Below are 21,373 nucleotides of genomic sequence, written 5' to 3'. Positions count from 1 at the left end.
TTGTTAAGTGAATCGATTGTTAAATTTCCACTATGTCTTCAATCATTCATTCCAATAGATGTAAAAAAAGCAAGATTCCACTGCAGGATAAGCTTTTTGGCAGTGACAGCGAGGAACCAAAATGTTTTTCATGGGTGCAGCCCACACACTAAACTCAACCCACAAATGATTTCCCCTTATATTTCTTGTAACATTTATTGAAGGTAAAAATAAATAGCCTTTACAACTGTTTGACTGCTTGCCAGGAAGCATCATTACAATAAAGAAAGACTCATCCATTTTATTATTATTTTTTGCATATGCATGAAAACTTGTTAGCCTCAGAAGTTACAACTGCATTTTATCAGCATGACAAATCACTCATCAATAAACAAGAAGACCATTCAATCACTGAGCACATTCATCAGCTTCTGCAAGTATAGCTCACTCGACAAATAGATCAGATCCTGCTCCTTCTGTTTTCATGCAGCACTATTTGATGAAGAAGTGGAGACTTTAACATGTTTACTAAGTGTTTTGCTGTGACTCATTCATAGTTCTGCTTTTAACGTGACTCAATGCAGTTACACTTGAGCATATGGATGTTATAAATGTAACTTCTGACTATAAATCATAAAAAGGGACCAGATGCAGAGTTTTTCAGGGATGTTCAGTCTCATTAATTTCAACATTTTTTCAATAAGGAACCAATGTAATCATTCATTGGAACATCCCTCTTTTTGCATAGCTTAAGAAATAATTTCATGCATTTGGAAGAAGGTGCTGAAAAAAATGCTCATATAAAAAAATGCAAGACTTTCACATTGAGTTCACTCGTGGGTTATGAGATAAATTCATAATCTGTTTGGATAATGGATGTTACTCTAAAAATAGTTAATTACCACATCATGATATAATGTTCAGCTTATTTGTTCTATGATGATGAACAGAAGAGCATGTTTTCTGTGCACAGACAGTTTTATTATCTTCAAACTGCTTCTCTATCTTAAATTTTATGAAGAATTTTTTTTCATCACATAAATTACCATATATTTGTTTTATTACTTCCCTTACTTCCATGGTAAGTCTGTTTAGCAAATACACTTAATAATCCAAAAATGCAACACATTGAGAAAAACATCAATGTTTCACTCTTTCAATTTGTGTATCCAGAATGTGAAAAAGACACATTACCATATCATAAGATTATAGTAAACCATTTTCAGGATTTTCTGCAAGCAGCCTTTAGGCAACAACTTTAAGAATGGTGAAAATCAGCATAGAGATCATCCAGTGGAGCACTGAGATATTCCACCAACTCAATGTTAAGCCCACCAACATATTTTTTCCACTAAATTACATGGAGACAGATGCCTAAAGCTGCGTGACATGCAATCACAAAACTAAATAATAAAAACAAAATGTAATTAAACAAAACTGTTATGACTTGCTACCTGTAGCCGTTTAAGAGCATTTGCTCAGTTGTTGCAATTTCCATTCTCTAGCTTAAAATGACACCATCATTTATTGATGTGGTGTTTCCCAAGCTGATATGGAAACCCTCTCAATAATTTATCCAACGCAAAGCCTGGCAAGGCTGAGAGAGCGTGGCGTGCTGCCGCTTCGCTAAGGACCACAGTGATCATTTGGTCGAGGTCTGGGTTATTTCCATCTCCCCGTTTATCACTTTTATTACAGCCATGATGAAACACTGCGCCTGCTTCCATGAAGCACTTATGGGGCTCTGCTTGTTTAATACATTCCTCTCCCTATGACAGGCCTACAATAATCTCATTAACCCCTGAGTCAGTGTGGCTAATATCGCTGCTGCCCCTCGCACGCTCGCTAATGTCAGTACTACTACTTTTATTTTACAAAGAACATTTGTACAGAACAGATGCGCACAGAACAATTTCAGGCTGAAAATCGATGTTTCTTCCTTGAGAAATTTTACAAACTCAGCTTCATTTTCGCCATTTATCCCTTTCGCCACAGTTCAACGACATTCAATAGGGGGCATCTTCTACATTTTAGTCAAGTTTTGCAGCTCTTGTTATTTTCTGTGCAGTATGTTGATTTACATCTTACAACAGGGTAAAACCTTTGCAATGGATATCTGAAGCAATTAGCTCTTTTCACTGTACAAATCTGGACATTATGTTGTTATTAATTACAAATTGATTGCAGTTTGTAGGTTTCATTATCAAGTCAGCTGGCTCAGACAATAATGCATATCAGCTGTAAGCCAGGATTTAGTAATCAGTCTAGTACTGCTGAGTTCCTTCGAGGTTCAAGCTCATATCCAGTATTAGCCGGTTACTTGTGCTTAGAAAATATATCTTTGTCTCTTTAATTTAAAGCACAATATATTTTCCAACAGATGGGCTGATGGTATGTTTTGGCATGTTAATGGAACATATCTACCATATATGTTTAGTGAATTAAATCCAGAGAAATGTTGAAGGTTACCCAAACATCTTGGATTTGACCCTTAATTGAAAAGAACTGTTTTCATCCAGATCCCTTCAAAATGCTGGAATAAATGTTGCACTAAAGGAATGGATAAAATCTGGAGACATCATTCAGTTGATGTCTCCAGATTTTATTTGAGGTATACAACTTTTCAAGAATTATGCTTAAAAAATCTTTGTCTAAATATCTGTTGATAGGTTGTTCAGATACTAGTTTATGAATTATATTTTGCTAATCTAGACACTTTAAGAGCTTTGAAAATTCCAGTTTAAATAGGAAAATGTTGAACATTCAGTTGCCTTTAATATGTACCAGTAGAGAAGAGTAGGTTGTAAATTTGAATTTTGCTTCTTTGTGTTTTTCATTTTAATTGCATAAGTTTATTAACAATAAATGTATTACGTTATTGCACTACTTGATTTTATCTTTCTTAATATTTGTTGGAGTGTAATAATTTTTGGTTAATCCTGAAAAAATCCTGATCAGAATAGAAAAATAGCGAATGAAGTGAATAAGAACATTATTATATTTTACTGAAGCTTTGCCTTGCAGCATATAAACATTTTACTAAAACAAATACCTAAGTCTATATGATCTATTGTACGTTTGCTGATTAAAACTTACCTCAGCATTTATGTTTTAAAGACCAAATCCAGCAGACCTTCAGGACTTTGTAGAACTTTGCAGTTATAATAATTTGCTGCCAATGTAAGGCCTTATGTAGTCCAGCTACACAAATTGTTTCACTTAAATGCTCGAAAGGAGACATTTGTTTTAATGTCCCATTTATTGCCAAATGACTTTTATGATCCTTTGGCAATAAATGGGATTTTTATCCAAAAACAGCACAGAACTAATCATTTCCAAAAAGCAATAAAACCCAAGAGAGAGAAAACAGTTCAAGAAGCAATCCACACCGAAATGTTCCATTAACCCAGGACATTTTGTGGTTTTCATATGACAGCAAATCACATTGACGATCTATAGTTTACCTACTCTAAAATAACAAAGCTTTGCTTTAAGTGGCAGCATTTAGTTTTCCTCCCTGTAACCATCGGTATATTGCAGCTCGGATATAAGATTAAAGTTCATAAGGATGTTGAAGAACACTTATCCACAGATCAATAGTGTTTCTGCTTCTGATCCTGCCTTTGTGTCCCAGTGGTGCCTGGTCAGCTCACTGATGTTCACTGTGCCTCATTAGTATGCAAGACACAAAGCAGCAGGGTGCCTTGCTGCTTTGTCCTATTGCTATTAAGTCAAGATAGAAAACGTGATTCATTTCTTTTGTTACAAACTGCACCAAAGTATCCTTCACTTTTTGGCTAAATTACTAAGAGCAAGAAGGTTAGTACAAACGTTGAAATGCAGAGCTGAAATCTGAAGCTTGTTCTGAAGTCTTCTTTCAAATCTCACATAAGTGCTGCTCAATCAATCACAAAAAGTGACTTTGCAAATCATTTAACGTAGTGTTTATGTGAGAGGAAATCTGTGCTCACAAGTTTATTGTTCTTCATGAATGGATTTTCCGAATGCATTTCATACCTCTGAGTTTTTTGCTAAAGTCCTAAACGAAGAAAAATCACCCTGGATCTTTGTTGTTTGAGAACAACTGACATGGATGTGGGTCATTAATAATTCTCATCCTGACTTGCCCCAGAAAGTACAGACACACACATTAATTTGTGTAACACTGAGTAATATGGGATGCTTGTGAAGCAAAACAAAGAGAAAACAGGAGACAAAGCATGACAAGGTTCTTGTCAGTTTCACAGGTGTACCACTGACCTTTGTGACAAAAAAGAGGAATCTAAGCTACTTTATGTGTGTATCACAGAGAGTCAGTGTGAGAATGCAGCGTGTGCATGTCTATTTCTGCTGCCGGGCTGGTCAGCAGGCCCGTCCTGGTGAGTCAGGGTGGATGTCGTGACAGTGACATATAGACACACTGACGGAGGAGATAGAGGGTCAGCCCACTGCATCCTGGGAACAGTCTGGTCAGTGCACAGCTTGGCAAAACGAAGCATGATCAGTTCAGAAGGGGTTGTGGTGGTTGAACTCCAGCCCATTCATCAGTGTTATGCAGAGATATATAGAGGATGTACAGCAACGTCGTGGGGCCAGATGTCCCGTGATGAATTGCACCATATAGGATGTCAAACTTTTGTTTTACCCAGCTATATAATAAATAATGCAATGGCATGCTGGAGGTGTCCTGGTGAGAATGATACTTTGATGCATGTGATCCATAGCTGCTCCAGTATAATAACCTCAATTGTGATCAGTTGCAAATTGACCATTGATATTTTCTGCAAATTAACCTAGAAGACTTAAAGACATCTGTGTCCAGTTTCAGTTAGTATTTACTTTAGTAATATTTTTATGAGTGTATGATAACTAGACTTTTTTGTGCTGCAATTATGTTTGTTTTATTTTATTCATAAGCAGTAATATATGTATTCATTTGTTAACACATTTTTAAATATGTATTTTTCAAGGTTTGTTTTACTTTGGGTAATACCGTGTGTGCCCCCGCACTGCCATAGCTATAACAAGCTTGATGTTGGTTTTAATTGTGTCCTGTGTGTGCTTGTTCTGTCTAATTTGGATAAATGAAAATGATCTAATCATAAAATAGCAATATATTGGTGTCAACGTAGAATGCTTAAAATGTTTAGAACATAAATATGACAGATTGTTCAAATCAAACTTATGTCTGCTTTGAAAAGCAGGACTCCATACAAGATAAGGTCGTTAAAAATGTTCCCTAGCTGCAGGGCACCAGAACTGTTATCTGTTTTCATAGTTTTTTACAAGAATGTCATGTAAACTGCAAATTCAGTGCCAAAGAGGATATTATGACGTTCTGAGAAAGACAGGCTGAAAACTGACTGAAAGGAAGCAAACATTAGAAGCAAAATGACTGCAGAGTAAACCAAAACAGTTTAAGAGGGTGGCATAATTCAACAAGAACGGATTACGCATATTTCAACCAGTGTGACAGATTCCAGCATGTCCTGGAGTTACTCTTCATGAATGCAATTTATAAGCATCCAGAAAAAATAAAAATAAAAAACAGAAAAAAAAACAGAGTTGAATAACTGAAAAAGTGGAGTTTGAAGCAGAGTTCTACATAGATAAGGTGGTCCATCTGTTCAGGAGGATCTGTGCCTCAAGCCACCAAGAGGCTCAGACATATAATATAATGTGTTTTCACCTATTAAATTAACTTTTAATTAATGTTCTGATTTACTGAACACCACTGCGTTTGCCTTTTAAGAGTGTTAGCTCTTGATTGTGAGACTCCTGTGAATATCAATAACTGCGATTTGATGTTGTCAGCATGACGGGGGAGTAGCTCACGTCTCAACTACCCTGACAATGTTAAAGCTCGTCATCAGAAGAATTTCTGTTGAGATCTGACTTGAAGTAAAACCAGATTTTGTCGCCGTTTTTAATTATTCATTATTAGATGCATCATCAGTAAAAAGTATTTCTAAATGTAGTTCTGTGCCATTTTGCAATGGAGCATAATGACCAATGTCTCACAATAGTTCTACACTGTTGTTTTTCTCACCCATCTTTTTAATTTTCTCATTCTCACATATCGGTTTCCAGTTTTTCTGACTGTGCAGTTTCACTTACGAGAACACACTGTCTCTTTCAAAGGACAAAACGGGACATTACTGAATGTCCTTTACCTTTGCTGAAACTGAAGACGTATCAACTTCGTAAAAAAACAAAAAAAACAAACATAAAGAAAACACTGTGTATGCACTCATGAGGCAAATCCTAATGACGAACTGAAATAGGAAAACAGAAGATATAATAAAACTGTTCAAAAAATAGTTTAAAAATTACATTTAGAGTCCCTGCCTCATCTAGTCACTGCTCCATTTATAAATATATTTCACTCAAAATTTGTGAAATATATTTACAAAAAAATTGTAAATATTACAAAGTTACTTGTAATATTAATTTAAAAAACCTTCTAGCCACGGTAAAAGGTTTTTTAGCATGGATGACCTGCTTAAGGTCATTCCATACAAGCTCAAACAGATTTAAATCCACATCTGTGCAAGACTGCACCTGTTAAGTCCTGGTTTGTTCAGTTGTTTCTGAGGTTAGATTATTCTGTGTTCCTTACTCTTATTCTTTGATCAAATCAGTCTTGTTTCTGTTTTAATTTTGCTCAGTCCTTAGTGTTTCTAGTTATTTTAATTTCATGACTCTAGTTATTCCTTGTTAACCTAGCTTAATTGTTTCTTAAGCCTAGTTATTCTTTAGTGTTACATCAATTTCCTATTCTCTCCCTCGCCCCGTGTGCCATTTCTCTCTCTCTCTCTCCTCAGCCTGCAATTTGTTAGCTCATCAACCCAGACCTTTTGTTCCAGAATTCACCCTCACAGGATTTAAACCCTTCTTCTGCTCAGACTCTTTGCTGGTTACTCCTTTTATGCAATGTTATTTTCTCTGTTTCTTCCCCATGTTCCCTGCTGGCTTTTACATTGGATTTATGTTTTTTTGTTCTGCTCTGGCTCCTTGTGATTTTTGTAAGTTTGCATTTGGGTCCACCATCAAAACACACATCATGACAGCACCATTTTGTTTTTATTTTTTTGAGTTATTCAGAATCTGATGTGCTTTTGGGTCTTTGTCCCACGTAGAACCAAAATACACTGGGCTAAACGTCAAAAACTCAAGGCCTGGATTTTCTATTTGAAAGCATAATTCAAATAGAAATAGCCTTCAATTAAGGAAAGTTTACTTTCTGAGGTCATGTCTAAAAAGCAGCTTTTGTCCAAATTAGCAAAATAAATATTAGTGAAAAAAAAGCCTATTTTTCTTTCAGATTTTATTTTAATTGGATGACATCATTATTATCCATGTTTGCTTCCACGGAGTTTTTAAGTTCAAATAATAACCAGATAGCACAAGGTTCAGATGACTATGCTGCATTCATTGCATGACAAGCACTTCCTCTTCTCATCCGCCTGCCTCCACCTTGTCTCAGTGTTTTCCAGGTCCTTTACTAGAGCAGAAATTTCTTTGAGCCTTCGCAGATGGCTGCAGCCTTGATATGAATATTTGATAGCCCTTATATATCTCCCTTGAGGGCTGTGAAATATTAAAGTGCTTTCTGGTGGCCATTTAGATTTCTCAGGCATTCAAGATAAATAACAAACTAATTAGACAACACATTGAGGTATGAAAAAATTTTGAAATGAATTTGCTTGTGTTTTTGAAGCGTTTTCAATTTTCTCTGAATGTGTAAAATTGCTAGCGTAGACGGGGCTAAGATGAGGCAGTCAGATGATGTTTGTTACCATTTTGCTCTTGATAGAGGAACACAAGTACAACAAGGTGCTATATGTAGTTTTACAACAGTGTTACCAAAACAAGAGAGAACTGCACTTTGTTACACTATGTTTAGGGAAAACTCTGGTAACCATATTTTGGTGTTTGAGTAAAAAGACTTTGAACAACTGAAATAGTGACTCAGAGAGTTTGTGTTTCTGAAAATGTAACTTTTTAAAATTTTGACAGCTCGATAATATTGATCAGCCTTTGCTTCTTTGACAACACTCTTATAAGCACAGTTTATGAATTTCTTTAAATGTTTCTTTTCAGCGGGATGCCAAAGGACAGTACCTGTTTGACCTCATCTGCCACCACCTCAACCTCCTGGAGAAAGATTACTTTGGCATCAGATATGTCGATCCAGACAAACAAAGAGTAAGTACTTTTCTATTTTTGTGAATTTGTTTCAATTGAAAGGCTAAAAAAGATTTTTAAAAAGTCTCCTGCTAACATGTAAACAGAAAACATATTTTTTCTCTCTGTATTTGGAAACATCTTCATCTACAAAGTCTGTTGTCAATCAAAAAGTGTTATCTCTGTGTGCAAATTGGAAGCAAGCTGTTTATATTAAAAAAAATAAATTGTTTAATCTCCTATGTCAGCACTCTGGTGCAGACCTCTAGCTGTGTGCCATTCTATGCATTGTCTGAACTTGCATCTGTCTCAATGCAGAGATGCAAGTTACTTTAAGAAATTACAAGCATCTATTGATGCTAAATGTGAAAAAGATTGATACAGAATCTTTAGCTTAAATAAAAACTGGATCCCAATGACAAAAAATGCTGTTTAATTTTTGGATGACAGATTCAGTCTAGTTGTCAGTTCAATCACATATCTACACATGCAGTGAAAAGACATACCTTGCTCATTTCTGACAGTTATTTTATGAAATAACTGTCAGGGTCTTTGTTTATGTGTGTGTGTTTTTATTATTATTTTATTGTTGCATAATTTTGCCTGTGTCGATGCAAATGACATAACATTTTGCTAAGTTGCTAAGTATGGCCATTTACTTTTTTCCTCCCAGTTATTATTTCTTTTTAACTCTCTTATATCGACTCTTTTGTATGCGGAGTCGAAATAAATTGAACAATTTGTGTCTTTTCTGCCTTTTTACCTTTTGGCTCAAATTTAAGAGGTGTGTTATCTTAAATAACACTACTATGACAATTCGATTTCTATTTTTTCTTTACCTTTATTTTTATTCCCTGCATTTGAAATTCCTTCAAAATGTTATGTTCTGAACTATCCGCATAGTGTCTGTTTTGGCTGTAGAAATGGTCCCTTGTAAAGATAAATAAATAAATTACTGTAACAGCTTGCTTTCAGTGGCTTAATGACAAGTTTTCCACCACATAAACATGCAGGGCAGGTTGGCAGATCTGCAGGTTAATTCTGGATGCCAGAGAAAGGTCATCTCCATTTGATTGATAGACAAATCAGTCAGAAAAATAAATAGACTTATGTAAAATTGCAGGGTTGCTTATTATCAGTTTATTCTTTATTGTTGAAATGTGAACAGCTCATAAGAGCTTGAACTATTTGCGCTCTCAGGCTTCTCTTTGCCTGTTTAAACATCAGTCAGCAGAGATTTAAAGAAACAAAGACAATCAGTAGAATGCTAGTAAAGGTATAGCATGTTTGTTTTTTGAAAATAACTCCACGATGCAATACCCCACTGACTCATTAGGCTCATCAGTGTGAAAAGACTTGCTCATCTAATTACTTTTTAGAAAGGTTTCTCTGTATGACCTGCTGTCTGCATACACACTGGTGTTTTAAGAGGTCTTCATAAACAGAAGGCAGGGAACTAAAAGTAATTTTGATGTAGCTTCCAGCTGGCTTAAAAATCACAATCGACTGCTGAGCAATGTAATGTAAAGAAAGAAAGTTAGGCAGTTAAAGACTGTTTAAATAGTTCAGCTGTTCTTATTTTTTCTCAATCTTTGCAGCACTGGTTGGAGTTTACAAAGTCTATTGCCAAACAAATGAAGTGTAAGTATTTTATTCATGTTTGTATTCTCACGTTTAATTTCTATCACCATGGGAAAAACTGAATAAGGAGTGATGAGAGTAATAATTTATAATTTATCCATACAGAAAGCACATTTTGAGGTAATGATAGATTATTTTTTCCTTGTTCTTTCAGCCCAGCCACCTTTCACCATGTGTTTGCGTGTGAAGTTTTATCCACCAGACCCCGCTGCTCTGAAAGAGGAAATCACCAGGTAGGATCTAGCATGGCTTGCTGTGCAACAATTAGGGGGCAGTGAGGTTAGTTCATCTGTGATGTTTATAAATATTGATTCACAAAATCAATTATAAAGGTTTTTGTCTATCTGGAGGAAGCATTTGATCATGAAGCAAGAAAAAATACACTCGTTTTCAAAATTGCAATTCTTGAATCTTAAATAATCACATTTCTCACTTTTGTTTCATTAACAGATTGAAAGTAAGAGCTTAATAATTCAAGATGTAGTAACAAATTTCAAAAATTAAGGAAATTATAAAAAATTATTTTCTTGACTGTAATTGATTTATTTTTAAAACGCTGCTCATCACATTTTTATGACCATTGGTCTTAAAACGTCAAAATGTGCTCACACATCTGGCTTTGATGTTATTTTCTTTCCAACATTCACACTCTCAGGACTCTCTGATGGCTAAATAAAAAAAAGCTTTCTGTCTTTCAACTTTGCAGGAATTTTGAGAGTTCTTCATCGCTGCTAAGTTTGGGCACATCAAGACAGTCACTTAAAATTAGTTAAAAGATCCTGAAGACGCTAGAACATGAAAGTCAAGTGGAAGACCAGAAATAATGTTGCCCGTGTAGAGCTGAAGGATCTAGTGGGGTGCCAGAAGACACAGGCAGATCTTCAACACAAATTAAGACCCTGACTGATGCCGAGTGCAGCCTAATAACTTTAAAAGTAGAGAGAGAAAGGCTTAAAGATCAAAACACATCTTCAAAGACCACATATCCTCCCACGCCACAAACTTCTCCATTTGGACTTTAAAGGAGCACCAAACATGGGGGAATAAAAGGTGGAAAAAGGTTTTGAATATAAAAGATTGTCCACATAGCTTTTCACATTACTGGTGTGGCATTGTGACGTATTAAAACTGATCCATTGCAGGTATTCTTAATATATAAACAGAAATATACAGTATCTTTCAAAAGTGCTCAGATAGCTTAAAATCTTTCACATTTTGTGATATTACAACCACAAACTTCAATGTATTTTATTGCAGTTTTATTTGACGGACCAACAGACTACAGTACAAAAGTGAATTAAAAGGAAACTAAGCATTAAATTATTTGAAAAGTGTGACTTGAAAAGTGTGGCTTGCTTGAATCAGTTGATGATAAATTAAAAGCAGGTTTAGGTTATAAAAATGTTCTTCCAAAAATATTCATTCATCAAATGATGTTTAATCCATCATTTGATGAAGGAAAGAGCATAGTGAAGCACAAACATGCAACCCTCGGTCATCCATCTACACACATGGATTGGGTAAGGAGAGCCTTAATCAATACACTAGTAAAGACGCTCACAGCTCAGGTGGGAAGATTGGCTGAAACAACAGCTATTAGATGAGCAGTTTATAAATTTGGTGCTCATAAAGAAATGATAAGAAGGAAGTCATTGTTGGGAGAAACAATGACTGTTTCTAGTTTGTCATAAGTCATGGAGAGAAAACTGCAAATCTGTTTAGCAAGAAACTCTGGCCAGAAAATGTAACTGATTTAGATTAAAGTATTTGAATGTTCAAATAGCTGATGTTACTCTATTCAGAATTAATTTGGGAATAAATACTGAAAGTCATGCATTTTCCTTAGATAATTATTCATTACTTTGTGTTGATCTGTCACAAAGAAAAACCTGCACAGTCTATAAATATGTTAGCATTGCCACACATTGCCCTGCTTTTATTGCCCGTGTTAGAGAGCACCTTAAGGTTTCATGGTTGAACATATCTGAAGCTACTGCTTTATCTGCTGTCAGGATCTCTGTTCAAGAACATTGGGATAAGCAGCATGGTAATTTGTTGCTTTTTTGCCCACTTTAGACATCAAAAAGCCCTGCACGTCAGCAGAGTAATAGTAAATAATGCATGACTTTTTGCATACAGATTGTTTCTAGACACCAGGGCAGAATTGCAGGCTTTGACTACATTATGATGTAATTTTGTACATTATTATTTAATAAGTGGTGAGTTAAAAGTGCAAAAAATCCCACATTTATTACAGATGTATAAAATTAGATCCTAAGAATATCCTAAAAACCGCAAAGTGAGCCTGTGTGCAGTGGATTTAAGTCTTTACATTGTGTAGCGATGGAGCTCCTCTTCGCTGCTGCACCGTGTGGCATCTCTGACAGCTAAACAAACTGCTGTGAGGAGTGAGCCAGAGCAATATCGAGTGCACAGATCCCTGCAAAAGCACATCCCTCGACTGGTTGCCACGCAATAAAATCTCTCCCTCACAGTTGAGCTCTTCTTGATGAAGCAGAAAGCTGGCAAGGGCAACAGCCCTTCTTGTTCTCCACCCATCTGTTCTGACTGGAGGCTCTCAACGACGTAGGATCATGAAGCCGATAAATGCCACTTTAAATTTTACAGCTGTTTTTGTTTGCTTTTAAAGACATCTGCAATACCAACCATGGCCAGTTTTATATTGACATTTATAACTTACTTGGCATGTCAGGTATGTGCTGAGGTAAGCTCCTTGGGAGATACACACACATTACCTTAGTGTGTAGCAGATAATTACCTCAAGTTGCATCATAAATATTCAGGAATTAAAATCCACAGGGCACGCTGGCACCTTTCCAGTTACATTTTCATGGCTCCACTTTTTATTGCTTTGGCCTTAAGAGATGGTGAATCTCAGGTGTATAAATTAATCTTTGCCAGGAAAAAGAGAAATATTAAAATATGTTGCAGATAGAAACTAAAAACAGATAATCACCCAGCCTAATTTTAAATCACCATTGACTTTGCTTGAACGTTAAGGAAACACTATAGAGACTTTTGTTTTTTCCTCAGAATTTTCCATTTGAAACTCTCTAAGAATATTTTCATTTGAAGTTATAAACATTTAGTGTCTGCAGCAGATTTTGCATCTAGTCATGTTTTAAATCTAGTCATGTGTGTTTTCATTTTGCCCCGCAGATATCTAGTCTTCCTGCAGGTTAAGCGGGACCTCTACCATGGCCGCCTACTTTGCAAGACATCAGATGCGGCTCTGCTAGCTGCCTACATATTACAAGGTGTGATAAATTGGTAGATAAAGCAAGTTTATTTTTAACCTGAAGATCTTACATTGATGGAGAGCTAAATTTTCCACCCGTGTTCCATGCATATATAAAATGAATATATGTAAATGTATTGAATTTCCTCTGCTGTTAGTTAGTTTTATGGTGAACTTGCTTAAAAAACAGCATTTTTTAATTTTTAATTTATTTTTTAATATCCTCCTGGAAAAAAACGATAATAAAAACCCAAGATTCATTCAACAAAAAAAGGAAGAACTGACTAGTTTTGCTGATGTTGCAGTTATTAAAATGCAGACAGTCAGAATACATTTAGAAATAGTCACTCACTAACTAGCTGTCCTATCAGGATTTTATCTCTCAGCCTTTCTCCAACTCGAACGCTCTCATTGTGTCCATATTTAGCAGCTAGCTCAAGATGTGTCAATGCAGCTGAAGTTATCAGCCAGTAGTCCCACGTATTTTAGGTAGCAAAGGCAAATAATTATATACTAGGTCTTTTAGCTGAGAAAAAATGGGAAAGACAAAACAAAATAACTGGTTTTGGTCATTAAATCTGCTCTACGTATTGTTAAATATATGTTTTATTGTTTCTGAATCTTAGTACTGCTTTTAACACACGAGACCACTGGGAAATATTGAAATCCAGAATTATTTGACATTTGATGCCAGGTGTAATTAAGTAATTAAGATTTTAAATGTTAGAACAATTTTCAGAATCTTTTACCATTACAATGACATCCTACATGTATTTGTATTGGGTCTTTTGTTGTTTTTCCTTAACTTGCCATATATTTCAGGTCTGAATTTTGAATCTTCTGGGGTAAAGCTCCTCAGTATATTAAGTCAGTATGTGCAGTATTACAATGGCAAAGGACAGCGACAAAGTGATATTTTATAAGGTGCAATATCTTATGAAAAATTTTAACTGTGTTTTCCAATCTTAGTTTTGATATCTGGATCAACTTTCACTGTCCTTTATGCCCATACCTGATATAGATATAGATTATCAGTAGAGCTTCAGCACTCTTTTAATAACTGAAGCTGGCTAAAAGTAAAAAAAAAAAAAAAGCCAAATTATCACCATCATTTTTTCAAAGGGTGTCACTAAATTTCAGTTGGCTGTAAACAGCTATGAACACAACAGTTGCACTAGAAAAAGGGAAATATTTAGAAGAGATACAGATTTGTTTTCACAGTTGAAATGATAACTGGCTGATATTACACAAGTTAGATTTTACAAAATATAATTACATAGTTACCACATAGCTAATGTTGATAATGTTAGATATAACATATTACCTAAGTGTCTCAAATAAAATAAATTAGCTGAATGCTCACAGTTATTATCATTACCTTTCTTATTTCTTCAGCTGAAATTGGTGATTACGATCCTGGGAAACACCCTGAAGGCTATAGCTCCAAGTTCCAGTTCTTCCCCAAGCACTCGGAGAAACTGGAGCGGCGAATTGCTGAGATTCACAAGACTGAGCTGATGTAAGGTGACACCTGGCGAGATCCCTGTGCACCTGGGTTCCCCCTTTCTCTTCTCTGTAACACAAAAGAGAAATCACATGGAGACCCCTAGCTCACAGCTTCCACCTGATCAATTCCTTATCTACTATTTCTTTACTTTAATGTTTGATGCTGCAATTACATTCTGGTTGAAAGTACTGGCAGATTTTTGTACAAAGTCTGAGACTCGGTTATAATATAACTCTCTTAGGACTCATTGCCTCATTCCAAAGTAACATTCTGAATTTGTTCATATTTCTGGAATAAGTTTCATTCTGCACCAGCTGATGGTATTAAACTGTCCAAAGCTTTGCACAGTCCTGTATTCATACTAGTGTATGCAGTATGCTTAGCCTAGGGGACAAATGCAAATACTGGGTATGGATTTTAATACTACACTGCCCTCTATTGATCATTTATGGTTGTAGTTTTCCTTTATTACTAAAATACATATTCCCTTGGTTGCCTTTGTAAACACAATTGTGAAAAAAACATATACGGATGACTATTCAAGCAAAAGCGATACATAAAATGGAAAAAAATGGCCTACAGTCTCATCAATCTCCTCAGTGTTATTTTGCCAAGATCCAAAATAAGCACACTCAAATCAAAGATGCAACCTCCAACGCAGCAGGTTAAGCCTTAATTCTTTTTCCTCAAGTATATACAGTAGCTGTGACATTTGAGCGTTTTTTTTTTTACTTTTATAATATAACCCAAGTTGATTCTACTTGTGCCTAGTATCGGTTAAAGCTTTCAGCATCTACCAGCAGCAATGAAATAGAGACGGTCAATATGCACAAAATGGGCACACAAAAAAACAAAAACAATAAGTTGTAAAATACATGCAGTGTGTAAAAAATAGTAAAGGAATGATTGCTAAACTAAACAAATGAGGTACTTTCTGGGTATTTATTTGAATTGTAGCGTCATATTTGTGCAAAAAAAATGGCTATGAGGAAGAATATCAGGAAAACAGAAACTTTACTGTAAACATTTAAACAGACTTGTTCAGTAAAAATATAGCTAATTAGTAACTTAAATATATATAGTTTTGGTATATTTAGGGTTGTTTATTTGATTTGTTGCTAGCTGTGCTGGTTATAGTCTGGTATCTACTATGAGGTTCAGTCCTAGTAAAAGTATCATGATTGCATCCATACATGCTTTTCCCCTTTTTTGTGGTTTATTTTTCTCAGAGGTCAGACTCCTGAAACATCAGAGCTCAACTTCTTGCAAAAAGCCCAGACTCTTGAGACGTATGGAGTAGACCCTCATCCATGCAAAGTAATCTTTACAGAAAAAAGACGAAATATGAAACTATTCAGGCTTCCTTGTCAAAATTTTGTACTTCTTTATTTTCAGACTGGTTCGGTCACTCTGTTTTCTCGCTTAAACTAAACCATGGATTGTTTTTCCCTCAGGATGTGTCTGGGAATCCTGCTTTTCTTGCTTTCACTCCATTTGGATTCACTGTGCTACAAGGAAACAGGAGGGTCCATTTTCTGAAATGGTGAGTACAGCTGAGCCACTATTTAAAATTCTGTGAAGAAGTAGCATGCTTCAAAGTTGCTTCTAACAGTTACTGTTATTCTCTGACATTTCAGCTTTTGTCTCCTCTTCTTAATTTGTTATCCTTTATTTTTCTACCCTTTTCTTTTCCTTATTTATTCTGTCTCTACCTCAGGGAGGAGGTAACCAAACTTAAATTTGAAGCAAAGACATTCCATATATATGCAACTCAGAATGAGGTATGAAAATTCTCCATGAAAATGTATCCACACAATCTGTGCAACATTGAAAGTCAAATGAGTTAAGATTTTTTTAAAAACACCCCTTCTCACTTGTGCTTCCTTTAAAAATACAGATATGAAGGAAAATATTGTAATTTTGTTTTGCTACAGGACAGAAAGATTATACTTACATACTTTGCACCTACACCAGAAGCCTGTAAGCATCTGTGGAAGTGTGGAGTGGAGAACCAGGCCTTCTATAAGTAAGTGACAAGATATAGATATGTAAGATTATGCAGAAAGATTAAATAATACAGTCCAATACAAAGTAGGACACGATTATGAAATGTAAAGTAAAATAGTCTATTGTTTTCAAAAAAACCTTAATGTGATACCTTACAGACACATGTTCTTGATAGACATTAAAGAGGTTAATTAGGTTACGAAATAATATTTCAAACTTTCAACATCTCACTGAGCACCGTTCAACCCACCATACAAGTATGGAAAGAAGTATAGCTGCAAACATACTTATTCTCTTAAACTAGCAAAACAGGCAAGACAGAAGTAACTAAAGATAGTAACTCTGGAGGAGCTGCAAACATCAACACCTCAGTTTAGAGAATTTATCGACAGACCAATTGGTGGTTGTGCATCCCACATCTTATTGAATCATTGCAATATGATTTGTAAGAAATACCAGATATTCCTTTTTCCCTAGCATAATTATGTTGCACTTTGTATTGGTCTGGTTATAACCAGACAAGATATGAAAAAAATAATATTTTGTCTGGATATGAAAAAACTGTGGAATGGGTGTGGATAGTTTTGCAGAGATCTATATATTGGATTCACTTTTTCCATTGGCTCACAGGTTGGAGAAGTCAAGTCAAGTTCGTACTGTGTCCAGTAGCAATCTCTTCTTCAAGGGTAGTCGCTTTAGATACAGGTAAACACACAGTATTTATGAATGAAGTACTCATAAAAAGCACAGTTACATTAACTTATTAGACACACATTTGACTGTCTGGAGAGGATAATATCAAACTGATATTTTAATCTCTGTTTTGTAGTGGAAAGGTTGCAAAAGAAGTGATGGAACAAAGTGCCAGAATCAAGAGGGACCCCCCAGAGATCCACAGGTTACATTTTTATTTCCTTTAATTGTGTTTGTGTAAATGGGATTTTGTATATTTATGTGTATGTGTATTTATTGTTTTGTTTGCTTGTTTTTGACCTCAGGGCTGGTATGGTTCCCAGCAGGAGCTGTCCATCTATCACTCACGGTCCTCGTCTGACCAGCGTGCCCCGAACCCGAAGGAGAGCTGTACACATCTCCATCATGGAAGGTAATTACACACACATATACACACACCCATGCATGAGGCTAGAGGGAAAACATAGCAGTGGTAAGCAATAAAAGGAGTCACCACTTAATTAGAGTGTTAAAAGGGTTATACACTAGTTAGAGACACTTCAGACAGCTTCACAATAATAGGATTTAACCTGGGAGTAAAATGGGTCAGGGATAGTTTAGTTATATTGGTTACTGTGTTAAAATCTTCAACTTCATGTTTGCCTGATTAATACTTGTAACTACCTTTCACAGCCCCTAGTATTCTTCACAAAACAGTTTGACCTCACATTGGATGAAGATCACCTGTGCACAGCAATTTTCAGGTCTTGCCACAGATTTTTGACTAGACCACATAGGTATTCTTTGATTGAACCCATTGTGTTGTAGCTGAGGCTGTATGATGATGAGGGCTTGACATGTTGAACTGGCATGCATTTATAGCTTGATTTATCTTCAGCATACCTTCCAGCTTCCCTGCTGTTGCTGAAGAAAAGCATTACCACAACATGATGGTGTCTCCACCATGTATCACCATGGGTATGGTATGTTCAGGATGATGCGAAGTGTTAGTTTTCTCAAGCAGCGTAATGTATGATGGCCAAATTTCATCCTTCTCATTGCACCTTCTTCTGCATGTTTCCCTCACAAGGCTTGCAATAAGCCTTTAAATAGGATTGGGTTTCTTTTAGCAATGGCATTCCTCCCACTGCTTTTCCATTTATGGACTGACCCAACTAATAGTTGCAATATCGACAGAACCTCTCACCTGAGCCATTAATTTATGCATCTCCTCCATAGTTACTGTGGGCCTCTTGGCTTCTTTTGTGATCAATATTCTCTAGATTGACATGTTTTGGTAATACACGTCTACATCAAACATAGGGTCTTTTTAACACAACCTTTTAAACCACACACATATTGTGTATTCTTTCTCTGTGAATACATTCTGAAACATATAAATACCCCGAATGGCACTGATCAACCTGCTCCCTCAAGCATTGTTTTTGTCATGAGAAACTCTTGCAGTCACTTTATAAAGGCCACTTACTGCCCCTTCTCCCATCCAACTGGCTATTAACCTTTGGTTAATGCTTCCACTGAGAGTTTTCTGTTTGTTGATCAGCTTGTTCAGGTTAATAAACTTTTAGTTAAGTCTATTTGCAGTGCTTAATCTTTTTTCAAACAAGCCTTCCTCTTGTCATGGGCAGAGACTGCAGGGTTTGACCAATCACCTAAATATTCCTACAATGAACCGCCTGTGTTTTGTTGCTTTGGTATTTCAGCTGGTAATAATATCACAACTTGAAAATAGCTCCTGCTGTCAGGGGTCATGCTGTCTATGTCCCAGCTGTCAGCAGGGAGGAGGGAACAAGTGGGACTGAGGAACAAGTGGGGAGCATTCCTTGGCCTTGTCTGTCACTATCTGACCGTTTTACGATTCGTCTATCTCTGCCAGCTTGCTGGGCAATTTGTGTGACCAACCGACCAGAGACAGGAAGGCTGCTCACTTTCCCATCTACACTCGGAGGTACAATCTGACTGCAGGAGGATCAAATCAGCAGAGGCAATAAGAAGAAAGACAAGGTTAAAGGAAGGCCAGAAGAGTTGCACCGAAGGTTTTTTTGTGACTAAAATCATGGTGAAGTGTCTTATCCAGATCAAGACCAAGGTGAACGTTCACCTGCGTATGATCAACCATTGTTATCGAGAAGTTAAGGTGCGTGTGCTCTCTATGGGACCCAGGCTCCTGGGAAAAGCTCTGGGGGTGCTGCCACTCTTCCCAGCCCTCCCTGGAGGATCTTCCACCTCAGGGTCTGGTTCTGGGTCAGGACACAACTCCAAATCTCCATCCAGGCTAGCTGTCCCACCCTCCTTTCATGGTTACAGTCAGCCACAATCCAACGTTGCAGGTAAAAACCCAGCTGGTTGCGTTTTCTGTGGGCTCTGTTTTTTCTGTTGAAAGACTATTTCAGTGATTAATTTGATCATGTAAAAACTTAAAATGAAGGAAAAAGAAGTTTCCCATAATGCAGTGGTGTCCAAACTTTTTCCACTGGGGACAAAAAATGGCAATTTTAAACAACTGACTGGCCACAGATATCAATCACTTAAAGATGCAAAATTTTGTTTATTGTGATTTTTTTTTATCTACTCAAGAATTTTTTTATGAAATCTGTATGCCATTCAAGATCCAAGACATATAAAGGAAATATTTTTCCTAGGCTATATAAATGATTAAAAAGAAGTTATTTTCTAAAATTCTACAAACGGATTACAAGCAATCCAAGTCTATGTCCATAGCAGTTTTAAATCTCAGTGTTTCACAGACTTCATGGGAGTCAAATGACTTTTAACTTGTAATAATTAGAGATCATTATTTAACTAACATTGTTATTTACGTTATGAATGCATGATAGTGAGGTTGTCTTCTGTCTGGACCTTCACAGTTTGGAATGATCATGATGAAGGTTATAATAATAACAGAAACGTCTAGAATATGCACAAAAGAAGTGGGACATACAGCATGGAGTGGGGGGATCCAGAGAAAAACATTTAAAACAAAAACTCATAAATGGAGGAAGAGCTGAAGAATGACACTGGATGCAGCTGAACCAATCAGAGGATTGAGAGGAGCAGTGGTAGAGAGCAAACAGGCGGCCTGAAGCAAGCTGAATAATAAAGACAAAGACAGAAAGAAACTAAAACCAAGGGAACACACTGATCTTAGAACTTAATCCAAATGCACAAAGAACAGGCAAAACTGTTGCTGATGCTGGTGATGTTATTTAAAGTAAATACTGTACATCCCCTTTAAAATTGCTTTTTTTTTCTAACTTGATGTGAAATGTTTTCAGTAAAATTATAAGAAATCTGTTTCATGTATCAGGAAACAGATTACAAAAACAAATCACATAATTAACTGCACTGTGAAAATAGTTATTAATTATTGGAGAATATATAGAAGAACAGTAACATTTAAAAAGAAAATGGGAGTTTCTAAAATTAAAACTGGTCCTGGAGGATGGAAAAAAATGAACTTTAGAAGCTACAGAAATTTATGTTTACTACTGGCTCTACATGTGACAAATATTTCCTGTTATTTATATATCTCAACTAAGCAGTTGGCTTAAAAAGATGTATCTTCTTCTAAAGAAAATCACAGAAGTCCAGCTAAAATATTCAAAACATTGTAAGACATTGTGTTACGTTGTGATGAAACCATAAATGGTTTTGTATTGCAATTTCAAATGCTCTAACTTACAAGACAGACAGTATTTATTTGATTTTCTCAGACAGAAAATCAAATAAATCTGCAGAACATTTACAAGAATGAATAGACAAATAAGTTAAGACGTGGCATCCTGATGGAAAGACTGAACGTTGTTTGGATCTAAATGTATAAGATTAATCTCTATCTCAACTGTCTGAATTTAAATACCAACACTGTCTAAAAAAACAAAATGAGGAATATGGAAGACATGACATAAAGAGCAAGAGGCTCTACAAACAGTTAATGTGACAAAATATGTTACAATAAAGCACAATGAAACACTAAATATGCCTAGAGTTTCATTAAAGTCATTAGAAAGTGAAAAATGAAACCACAACAAACCTGTCACGCAAGGGCATTGGGCCAAAACTGCACCCACAAAAAAGATTAATTATAGAGGAGGGAAAAG

At 36.0% G+C, this 21,373-nt stretch overlaps 1 protein-coding gene across 1 annotated transcript in view; it reads left to right on the top strand.

Moving 5' to 3' along the window:
* Window positions 1-21,373, top strand: part of frmd5b (FERM domain containing 5b) — a 59,642-nt gene that overhangs the window by 32,333 nt on the left and 5,936 nt on the right. Inside the window, exons 2-13 of the mRNA XM_032560737.1 lie at window positions 8,083-8,187; window positions 9,765-9,807; window positions 9,962-10,040; window positions 12,988-13,085; window positions 14,462-14,585; window positions 15,803-15,890; window positions 16,028-16,116; window positions 16,291-16,354; window positions 16,508-16,599; window positions 17,211-17,285; window positions 17,410-17,478; window positions 17,579-17,685. Coding sequence (XP_032416628.1) covers window positions 8,083-8,187; window positions 9,765-9,807; window positions 9,962-10,040; window positions 12,988-13,085; window positions 14,462-14,585; window positions 15,803-15,890; window positions 16,028-16,116; window positions 16,291-16,354; window positions 16,508-16,599; window positions 17,211-17,285; window positions 17,410-17,478; window positions 17,579-17,685 — 1,033 coding nt within the window. The remainder of the gene's footprint in view (window positions 1-8,082; window positions 8,188-9,764; window positions 9,808-9,961; window positions 10,041-12,987; window positions 13,086-14,461; window positions 14,586-15,802; window positions 15,891-16,027; window positions 16,117-16,290; window positions 16,355-16,507; window positions 16,600-17,210; window positions 17,286-17,409; window positions 17,479-17,578; window positions 17,686-21,373) is intronic.

Source organism: Xiphophorus hellerii, chromosome 4 (assembly GCF_003331165.1).
Source record: "Xiphophorus hellerii strain 12219 chromosome 4, Xiphophorus_hellerii-4.1, whole genome shotgun sequence".
Classification (NCBI taxonomy): Eukaryota; Metazoa; Chordata; class Actinopteri; order Cyprinodontiformes; family Poeciliidae; genus Xiphophorus; species Xiphophorus hellerii.
The sequence above is the reverse complement of the archived record's forward strand: the minus strand, read 5'-3'. Positions and strand labels throughout refer to the sequence as shown.